Source organism: Triticum urartu, chromosome 6A, assembly GCF_056163025.1.
Source record: "Triticum urartu cultivar PI428250 chromosome 6A, HENAU_Tu73, whole genome shotgun sequence".
NCBI lineage: Eukaryota > Viridiplantae > Streptophyta > Magnoliopsida > Poales > Poaceae > Triticum > Triticum urartu.
This window is the reverse complement of record NC_141878.1, coordinates 597,165,288-597,176,710: the sequence shown is the minus strand read 5'-3', so window position 1 is coordinate 597,176,710 and position 11,423 is coordinate 597,165,288. Positions and strand designations below refer to the sequence as shown.

Genomic DNA, 11,423 nt, shown 5'->3' with positions numbered 1-11,423 from the left:
CTTCTGGATCGCCTCCTTGCTCGTGTAGGCTGCGGCTGGTGCCAGGCGCGTCGGGGTCGGCGGGCTCTAGCTACCAGCTGGGTCGGTCAGGTAGTGGGACGTGGATCTTGGCGTAGCTTGCGGGTAGTTAGATCAGGCCGCTGCCTGTGCTTCGTGGCATGGCATGAAATTAGTGCATGCAGCGGCCGGCGTTGTAGAAAATTAGTTCAAGACTTCAGGTGGACGGGAGATAGGTGCCAGTGCATGCAGCGGCGTTCTAGTAAACAGTATTCTAAGTCGATTGAGACTTGGTTATGTCTCCGGTGCTATATTCTTGAGATCAATACATTGAGACTCGTGTAAAAATTTCTTTTGAGATATTTTTTGTTCTTATATGGCATTGTCATTTGACCGAGACTTGGTTAAATCTCAGTCGACTGAGACCTAACCACACCCTCCAGCAAATTCGTTCAGCTGGACGGGACGCGGTGGCAACCAAAACGATATTAGGGCATGTGCAATGGTGCTATCTTAAGTGCCACGTAGGATAAATACTAAGGTGAAGAAGAAAGGAATTATAAAAAAATGCTTGTCTTCTCTTATTTAATAGATGATCTCTTAGTACAATATTTCTCATCGTAGTTTTTCAAATTAATAGCTAGTTATTGAAGATAAGTCTTAGATACAATTCATTATATATACACATACATTTTATCAAACTACATACAAGACTTAAGATAGACTATCTTATAAACCATTATACATACCTTACATAGTTTGAAGGTTAAAAAAGCATTACTTGACCGTATAAATAAATGAGATAACCAGAAAAGGCTGCAAGGTTTAAAGCAACCCCAACAGTTTCCACTTGACCGGCAAGGTTTTCACAAGGACAAGCTTCCACACCGGCAAGCTTTACACGCTGTTAAACTTTTCACTTAGCCGGCAAGCTTTTCACTCGGCCGGCAAGCTTTGACGTCGGCAAGATTTTCACGCCAGCAAGCTTTACACGCTGGCAAACTTTTTACTTAGCCGGCAAGCTTTTCACACTCAACCGGCAAGCTTTACACGCTGGCAAACTTTTCACTTAGCCGGCAAGCTTTTCACTCGGCCGGCAAGCTTTGACGTCGGCAAGATTTTCACGCCGGCAAGCTTTAACGCCAGCAAGCTTTTCATTAGGCCGGCATGCTTTTCGCCGGCGAGCTTCATTCAGCCGGCAAAGGCCGAATAACTCACGCGACCCATCAGACACCACCTAGGTGGGTGTCTAGTCCCTCGTGTCACTATTTCACTCAGGACCGGTCCGCAGAGTGTTGCCTTTAATTTTTGCATACGAATTCGGATTGGGATGACTTTTATACCAAAATCAACCGATTCGATTCGACGAGACAAAGACAACTCATGTAGAACATTTCTTTTTATGAGGCCGTCTTGAAGGGTGTAATCAGCCAAACAGTGATCTGAATATAAAATTTTAGAACTTTGAACACAGTTACGTATCCTAAGATGAGGTCAAATGGTGATGACCCAAACATCAAAGTTGCTCAATTTGATGATACGAAACCTTTTCATTTAAGGCCATCTTAATAGTGTTTCATACCATGCCAAAATCCGATCTCTACATTCCCTAATAAAAATAAAATAAAATCCGGTCAGACAATGTGTCGAACACATCAAGCGCAAGGCGGAGCCAGAGAGTTGCCAGACGCATCGCGGTGGCGTCCGGGCCGACGACGACACCCCCCGCAGCGAGGACGGGAGAGAGGACTGCTCTGCCGGAGCTGGTAGCGCAGAGGCTGGGAATGGCCGCGGAGAGGGGCGGCGGCGGAGCTGCGGGGCGGACGGCGCGAAGGAGGAAGAAGAGAGGAGAAGAAAATGGACCCGGCAACTCAGGGATGGATTTGGTGCAATTTGGGATGGGGGCGGGGTGAGCACGTTCGGACACTGGGTGAATATATATGAAGGCTGCCGGTCAGCCCAGGCATTTCAGACCCGTTTGAGACGTCCAGGTGAATCAAAATTTCGTGACCAATCAATAAACAGGCCGGTGTTTGAGAAGTTTCAGACCCGTTTGAGACGTCCAGGTGAATCAAAATTTCGTGACCAATCAATAAACAGGCCGGTGTTTGAGAAGTGTTTGGAGCACCCGGCTGTAGATGCTCTGACACACTCGCCAGCACCAGCCCAAGTCCATTTTCCGCCTGCGCGCCCTCTTGTAGCACTCGTGTGTGTCCCTTGTGAACGTAGCGAGCGGCAAGCTGGCAAAGCTACGAGCCAGGTCACAACAATTGAGCTAGCGACGTGGGCGCGCTGCATGCAGTGATGCCGCCACGGCGCCTTCACGTTCCCGCGACGCCCTCGAGTTCCTGCGCACAAATATCGCCCGTCCGTGTTCATCTATCAATCTCATCTCAGGCCTACTCCAACGCTGACCTCGTTCTGTCTTGTCGTGTCTGCGTTGATTCAAACGGACAGAAGCAACGACCCAAAACACGTCCGTCCACAAAATTTATCCGTTTGGTGTCTATTTTGACCCACTTTCGACCCAAACTTGCGTCTGGTTTGCGTTCAGACAAACAACAAATGGACGCCCATTCTCTCCTTGTCTCGGTCGCCCACCTATCTCCTACCGCCCACATTTACGGCGCAAACGTGGGTCGATCCACTTGCCAGCCACCCATCCACCTGGTCGTCGTCCTTTATAATGTGGAAGCTGTGGACCGGCCAGTCCACAGTTCCGCTTCCGAGCCCGCATGCCTCCTCAAGTCCTGACACGAGCAAACCCTAGTCCCCCGGGCCATCGCTCTTCCACCTCCTCGCCATCGGCTATGGTCTGGAAGTGGATCCCCGGCAAGGGGAAGCACGACCACAAGGTCGGGTCGTCATCCGGCCGCCGCAGACGCAGCCACTCCAACCCCTTTGGCATTCGCCATTTCGCCGCCGTCCTACGTGCGTGTACGTTTTGCCGACCCAAATGGACAAAATCCAAGCAAAACAGACATCCATTTGGGGTCGATGGTTAGAGTTGGCCTCATAGACTCATACTCATCTTCCTGTTTTAAGCTAGAACATCAGCCATGGGAGTCAAGCGTGATGTAGTCGTGCGGTGTCTCTTGCTTGCCGGGCTCCTTCTCCTGGCCGTGGCCTCCGAGGCTCCGGACACGAAGGAGGAGGAGGCCTGGTGGTGCAAGAAGGAATGCGACTCGAAGGCGTGGAAGGACAACGGAAGGCTAAGGAGTGCAAGGAGCAGTGCAGTGCAAGGGTCGCCACCACAACCATGAGGTGCTCTGGGAAAACCAAGTCTCTCAACAAAGAAACCGAAAAGAAGAAAAGGAAATATGGTGAAAACCAAGAAGGAATCAATAGTAAAATGAAAAAAGAAAAGAAAACCAAAGAAAATCATCAAAAACAAAGGAAGACCGAAGAAAATCATCAAAAACAAAGGAAACAAAAGTATAACGAAGACAAATGAAAAAACGAAGAAAAATGGTGAAAAAAAACAAAAGAAAAACATAAACCCAAAAGAAAAAACCCAATAAGAAGCCAACAAAGAAGCAAAAAACAAATCGAAGAAAACAAAGGAAACCAAAAAAGAACAAATAAACCCAAAAGAAAAAGGTGAAGAAAAAATGAAAAAAAAAGACAAAAGAAAAATCATGAAAAACCGAAGGAAAATGGAAACGAAAAAAATCTGAAGAAAATGGTCGAGCGAGAACGGGTGAAAACGGGCCGGCCCAGTACTGTAGCGCATGTGTAGGCGAGCCTTAATATATCTCGGGCGATACATATCATAGATGATGATGTATGGGCGTTTGGTTAGGATGAATGGGAATTACATATAGGGGACTTAAAAGGCTTAACCTAAGTCTTTAGAAAAAATGGCTTAACCTAAGTCTAGCATTTTTGGTTGAGAGTCCGGTTGCAAAACGTCCCTAAACCATCTCCTCTTCCCCCCTTTGCATGCACAAGGAAAGTACTACGCCGCCGCCGGCCCTAGTAGCCGGCAACACCCTCCTCCAATCGCCATGAAGGGTCTCCACACCAACGGTGATGTAAGTCGTGCTTGAGTGCTGTTCTTGTTAATTCTCTCGTAGATGTAACTCAGACGGATTATGAACAGATCTACCATCATCGTACGCATCTCCCTGGTTGCATGCAGCTGCATGAAGAAGCTGCCGGTAATGGGGTTGACAGGCTGAGCGAGCTATCGGACGACATGCTGCTCAACATCCTCGACAGGGTGTGCGCGCTGGACGCCGTCAGGACCTGCCTCCTCTCCAAGCGGACGCTCCACCTCCCCGCCATGCTCTCCCGGATCGCCATCGACGTCTACTCCGCTCTACCCGCCGCCGCGGAGGACGCCGACTTCAGCATGAGCAGGGCCATGGTGGCCCGGACAAACTGCTCGGTCGCCCACGTAACGCACAGGATCCTTGACGCGAGGCCTCCCAACATGCCCATCAGCAAGCTGAAGCTCAAGTTCTTCCTGCAACTCGACGACTGCATCTCCATCGGCACCTCCGTCGCCCGCGCCATGGCGATGAACAGGGTGGGCGCCGCCGAGTTCAAGATCATCACGGAGGACTTCAACAAGTGCGTCGACGGCTACCTCGTCGGCTACGCGAAGCGGTTCAGCACCTTCCTCCGCGCCTGCCCCGAGGCCTTCGCCGGGCTCACACGGCTGCACCTGGAGAACCTGAGGTTTAGCGACCCCGACGCCATCTCCAGCATCCTTGCCGCATGTGAGCGTCTGGAGTCTTTGCATCTCTTCGAGTGTGACGGCGGCGTCGAGTCGGTGCTGCAGCTAGAGCACGGGCGCCTCGTCGAGCTCGAGATTTCCTACGGCAGGTTCGGCACGGTGGAGCTCATCTGGCTGCCGAAGCTCCGGCGGATGGTCTATGATAATTGGGCCTTTGACGAAGATCCCTTATTTTTTGGTTATGTCCCGCAGCTCTCGATGCTAAGCCTCACTAATACTTATCTTTCGAACGATACAGACGAGAGAATCGAGCTAAGCCAACTGCTCATTAATGTCACCTCCATTAGCGATATGCATCTGGACTTTCAAAGCGAAATGGTACGTGTGTTCAACTCACTCCAAATCTCCAATCATGGTGTTATATATGATCTCTCTGGTAGCAATATGGACTGTTTTACATTATATTTCGTTTACGGTCTAGTCTATATCATTTGAGAAAGTAACTTATGTGCATCTTGCACTCACCAACCCCTTTGTTCGATTTGTCCCAGATATGGGTCCAGCCAGAGTGCCCGGAATGGCTCAGCCCAGTGCTCGGTAGTCTACGGCGCGTGAATCTGGACTTTCTTCCCAAAGGGTGCGACATCGCATGGACATTGTTTTTCCTTGAAGGCGCGCCGTCCTTGGAGGAGATGTGCCTATCGGTGCGCGATCACGGGTGCGGTGCTGAGACACGGCGCGCTCACTGCAAGAAAAGGGATGTGCAATGGGAGCCATCTCTAGGTGCTGATTTCAAGCATGAGAATCTGGCCAGGCTAACCATCTACGGCTTCCAATCCGCCCACCGCTTCATTAGATACGTCAAGCGTGTCATGAGTGTTGCGGTGAACATGAAGGAGATATCTCTGCATGACACGAAGGTGTGCGACTTCTGCACTGAAGAATTCGGCCTCAAGAGGGATGATTGTTTGTCGAAATATACAAGGACGAGCAGGAAGAAGGATCTACTGAGGGAGAGGATTACAGAGGGGCTCGTTATGACTTCTCCTGCTGTGATTCACTTCAGGTCCTAAAGATCGCGCATCCCCTTAAAAAAACTCTTCCCACGGACCAAATCCAATCTGAAATTATCACATGAATCATGAGCACTCGTATATCTTCATTGTTTGTTTGTATGCTCATTATCTCTTATTCCATGCGACTTCATCACATGAGCGGTTTCATTGTTGCAAGCAATGGCTTTCTGATCATGATTACAACTTGACGGTTTCTGTTGTGTGGAAAACAATTCGGGCGGATGGCAGATGTAATTCTTGCCTTTCCTCGAACTCAATTCCGGTTGATTGCGTCGGGTCAATAGAGATAAGAAACAAAAAACACGAAAACAAATGGGTGGTGCAGCACATACCTTGTCTCAACGGCATGGATGTTCTCCTGCCTCCATGCATACACACTACTGGAAAAATCATTGTTACCGAGTTCTTTTGTCTAAGCCGAGTGCGGGAACACGAGATCACGGCAAAAGACATATAAGCTGAGTACGGCTCTCGGCACACAATAGTGCACGGCATATGAGAGAATTTACCGAGCCCCTCTAGGCAACACTCGGCTTAGACAAAAGCACTCGGCATACAAAGAGAATGCTGAGATTGCAATGCGGCACACGGCAAAGACGAGCCACGTGGCACGGCTGTTTGCAATTGACGGCTCTGTGACGTCCAGTCCACATTTGCCGAGACTCTATAATCATGTACTCTTCAAACTATTTACGAAAACACCTTTTCCCTGCAGTAAATGTTTATCGAGCACGGCCGGTAACGTACTCGAGAGAGTTCTTCATGTGTGCTAAGCTCTTGCCATGTCGCATGTCTTTCTGAGTGATGATGCTCTCGGGAAAGATGTGAAGTTGCCTGCAGAACCCATGCGCCGCGTCTGCCGAGATGTGTACTCGTCAAATCCTTGTGCCGTCGAGTGATGTACTCGGAAAAAAAATACCAACACAACAATCAACCATTTGTTTTGTCCTAAGTCTCTGCAATCCACAAACAACACATATACATTGTTTGACATAATTTCATAAAACATATCAAATATACATGGTGTGACATATAGATAACTCAAAGTGACATCACGGTCAAACTGAAGTCATATATAGCAACAAGTTCACAACTTAGCTCCCGACAAGTTCAAAACATAGTTCCCAAGTTCACTCTAATCCATCAACGAACACAAAACATAAGAAACAACTACTTGACAAGTTCACAACATAGGAGGAGCACGATGGTCGACACATCACTACGATGCTGGAGGAGGAGGAGGAGGGTTTCCTCTCATCACCATCGCCCACATTGCCTGTAACCCCTACAAAGGAGAGGGTCAACACGCCAGTATTGTTCCAAGTTGGTCAATTGGTTAATATGGATAGGCGTCGATATGGGAAAGTACTAAATGCTAAGTCTTCCGTGATCTTTCTCCGCTGCCTTGTCAGGCTGGATCTGGTCTTGCTCCGGGAGAAATCCCTGCTGGCCCCAGCGTCAGCTAACCACAACGACGTCAGTCCGGCGTCACTTCCCTTCTTGGGGGCATGGCCTTCGAGTTGTACATGGTCCGTTCGGTGTGGGCTACGGACGAAAGTCCATTGCCGATGTGGTCTACGGACGTGGTTCACCTTCCTGAAGGTGTCATAGTGAGCCCTTCGCTGCCATCCATCCGCCCTTGGCCTTTGCGTGTTGTGTCGTCCCTAGTGTTGCTTGCTCAAGACCGTCTCATGCCTATCGTTGTAGCGAGGTTCGTGCTCATGGTGTAGTCTCGGTTCAGCTTTGCTCAATGATGGCGCATGATGCCTCACAATCTTGCTAATCGTTCAATCTTCTATGGCGGAGCTCCTAGTCAAGGTTCGTGTTTGTTTGGCACTTGTTGATTGTGGACGCTCCTGGGTTGTGCCGTGGGGGTTGGTACGCATACCGGTGGGTTTGGCTGTTTGCAAAATCTTGGTATTGTGATCCCTCGTAGGTACTCCTCATCTACTTGTGTATTTCATGGTGATGGTCTTATGTCAGCTAAGTAGGCCGTGCCTTGTCCTTGGTGCCTCTTTTTATCTTCTTTTCCCCTGTTACTTGTATGGTCTCCGGCCCTGTTTTTTTTATAAACAAGGTCAATTTGTTATGGTTTTCGATCCGGTCCTTTTTACTTCATCTGATTTTCTCTTGTAACTTGTATGGTTTTTGGTCCAGTTTTCCCCATAAACATGGTTAACTTGTTATGGTTTTCGATCCAGTTTTTCTTATAAACTGGATCACTTTTTTTTTTGCGGGTAAAATGGATCACTCTTCTGGCGTATTGGTCACTTTGAGTAATATATTTTGGTGGGGAAACTCCCTCAGGTGATTCTAAAAAAAAAGATGCTCTAATTCAATTTAACAATTAAGGAGGACGGAGAACGCAGCTCAACATTTTAATCCCACATCAAGTAGCCGAGTGAATTGCAAGCACTTCATAAGATGGTCGGGCCGAGCATATAACGTGCCCAAATTGAGGCACACCCGTGGACACACGAGCCATATCAGGCTCATGTCAGGATGGCGTCATGCGCGGTACACATATTTAGCAATACCAAAAATATTGATATTCAAGCATGGATCAACCACAACCATCACTTGGTAATGGTAATAGCGCTGACAAATGTGCCTGACTATTTTTTATCTCCAATATTTTTTGCCATGATTTTGTATAATTGGTGCAAAAAGCATCTACAGCCGCGAACAGCAAATTCGACCCCTCAAATATTCACGGACGCGACTGGACGTTTCCACGGACAGTGACCGGTCACGCCTCCTACTTGATGCTATACATCCGAGTCTTTCATATTTAATTCCCTACATCCATACAAATGATGTAAAATAAACCTACGTGCTAGGACACGCTAGCTACACTTCATCGTCGGAGATGTCAACGACGTCGGTACCGAGTGGCGGGTAGATGGGCGCATAGAAGGGCTCCGGCTCCTCCTCATCCATATACGCGAGCATCTTATCGAAGACCGCGGCGTGCTCCGCCTCCGCCTCCTGCAGACGACTGCGGTTGGCTTCCGCCTCCGGTTTCGATCAAAGGGAATCGAGGATCGCCTGCAGATCCGCGTCCCCAGCATCCCCAACATTCTCCACCTCCAAGTCCTCCGGATCCACCGCGTCCAAAGGTAGCCCCGTGGCGATTCGGCCTTCGCGCCTTGCCCGAACCTACTCAAGGAGCTGCAGCCAGCACTCCGGCGTTAGATATGGGTAGCTCCTAACCCGGCGTGGAGGCATGACTACTAGGGTAGCGGAGGGTGATTGGAAAGTGCGCTGGCGGCGGACGCGAGGGGGGAAATGTGGTCGTATATGATTTCGGTGCCCATGATCGGTTTAAATAGCCGGGCTAGGGCACTAAACGGCCCGCCGGAGCGGCGCCACGCCACATCATCGGTCCGACGAAGGAGACGAGTTTCGGACCACCGAGTTTTCAGGCAATTCCGAGTGGAACCCCATTGTCAGTCCGACATGACGGACACGCCCGGGCGCGCCCATATCCGCTCATATTTTGGCTGGATATGAGAGGTGCCGGTCAGTGCCGGTCAGCCCCGGATGTTTAACACTCGTTTGAGATGCCCGCCTGTGTCGTGTGTCGCTTTTTTTCTCGGCCAGTGACCAAGCCATCCGCCCGGACGCTTGAGACGGGTACCATGAAAACAAGAGATTTTACCGTACATACACATGAGTCCAGTCTATAATACTTGGGAGGAAAATGTATTCGTAGTAATTGTGAAAGAAAAATTCAACCACATACCTACATATATCTTGAGCTGATTCAGATATTTTGGGGTCTTAATTTCGAAACGTTGCTTATTTTATTTATCACACATGACACATCACCACATTGCTTTCCAGATTGATTCCTCGTACACAGGCTCTCTCCAAGGCTGGAGAGCCACTTCTAGTTACCGCAATTTATTCTAGCTCACACATGCACCTACCACGTACGCATAGCAAGATGCAAGACCGGTAAAGAGGTCGGGCTCCTGGAAAGAGCTGGCTACTTTCATCCAGCCGTTACACCTCCTCGAGGATGGCTTCGACCACCATCCCCCTGTCGTGCTGGCGCTCGTCGCCCTCGCGGCCACGCCCACCGGCGCCGCCGCCACCGCCGCTTTTGCAGTCTCGCACGCACTGCTGCCTATCGTACTCGTGGCGGTGTCGCTGCTGGCATTTCTGCTCGCAGCTGCTGCTTTCGTGGCCATGGCCACCGCCGCCGTGGTGGTTCATCAGCTCCTCGTCGTCCTGCTGATGGCTCTGGCACCTCTCAGTGCACTGCCACCTGTCGTACGACCCGCGCGGGAAGCGCTTGCACTGCGTTTGGCAGCGGTCTCCGTGGCCATGGCCACCGCCGCCGTGGTGGTTCATCACCTCCTCCTCCTCCTTCTGCTGGCACTGGCACTTTTCGATGCACTGCTGCCTGTCGTATGACCCGGGCCGGAAGCGCTTGCACTGTGTTTGGCAGCGGTCTCCGTGTTCATGGCCGTCGTCGAAGACGAGGAGGCCGGACTCGCCATATCTGCAGCCTTTCATGCACTGCTTCTTCTCCCGCCGGTCGTGGTAGCGCTGGCACATCCTCTCGCACCTGTCGTCGGCGTTGTGGCCCTCGTCGAAGTCGTCGTCGCCCCCCTCCCCTTCTTGGCTTTGCCTGCATATCCGCCTGCACCGGTCCCACCGCTCCTTTCCCCACCAGCCCCCATGGCCCCGGCACTGGCTCACACAGCTGTCGAAGCTGTCGCCGTCTTCCTGGAGCAGCTCGTGGCCGTGGCGGCGGCGCTCGCACTGCTCCTTGCACTCCCTGGCCTTCCCGGTGTCCTCCCCCGCCTTCCAGTCGCAGACCTTCTTGCACAACCGGATCTCCTCCTCCTTCTCCTTCTCCGTGTCCCGCTCCGCCGCGGAGGCCACGGCCAGGAGAAGGAGCCCGGCGAGCAGGAGACACCACACGACCACACCACACTTGACACCCATGGCTGCTGCCCTAGCTTAAAAAAAGGTGAATGAGTATGATTCTATGAGATGGGATCGATAGATAGACATGGATGGACGATATTTATGCGTGGGAGCTCGGTGGCGACGTGGCAACGTGAAGGCGACGTGGCGGCGTCGCTGCATGCAGCGTGCCCACGTCGCGAGCTTGATCGGTGTGACTTGGATGGTAGCTTTGCCAGCATGCAGCTTGCCAGGTTGATACGGGTGACACGAGTGCATGCGTACAAGAGGGCGTGTAGGTGGAAAATGGAATTGTGCTGGTGCTGGCGAGTGTGGTAGTAGGTGGATCCCATCATCTTTGGCCGCGAGCTGACGTTTGGATAACTATAGCAGTAGAGTATTATCGTCGTGCATTCACGATATGCATGACATGTGTAGAACACCATGGGACTGGAGCGCCAGTTGCATCCAAATTACTCGTCATAAAAATGGATATATCTAGAATTAAAATACATCTAAATACATCATATCTGTGACAAGTAATTTAAAACGGAGGAAATATGTTTCTATCGCGCTGCAAAAAAACGCTTAGCAACATACCCGGCATGTAGAGCTAATAAACTATTTAGCTCCGAAAAGGCGCGCCTTAACTTCTTGATCACGTAGAATTTGATTAATTTTACCTTCAGTGCACTGTTGTCCGATGGAAATGAAGTCCTGTCAACTAAGATAGCTTTAGCAGCCAACCT

The 11,423-nt window shown here is 50.4% G+C and overlaps 1 protein-coding gene across 1 annotated transcript; it reads right to left on the bottom strand.

Moving 5' to 3' along the window:
- Nucleotides 1-9,537: 9,537 nt before the first annotated feature.
- Nucleotides 9,538-10,794, bottom strand: LOC147966981 (uncharacterized). The gene has a single exon (XM_087529213.1). It carries the CDS (start codon nucleotides 10,711-10,713, stop codon nucleotides 9,763-9,765), a length of 951 nt encoding a protein of 316 aa, XP_087385339.1. The 5' UTR covers nucleotides 10,714-10,794; the 3' UTR covers nucleotides 9,538-9,762.
- Nucleotides 10,795-11,423: the final 629 nt, after the last annotated feature.

Excerpts from the sequence above, each read along its gene's own strand:
- LOC147966981 (XM_087529213.1), bottom strand. The coding sequence starts at position 10,713 with ATGGGTGTCAAGTGTGGTGTGGTCGTGTGGTGTCTCCTGCTCGCCGGG.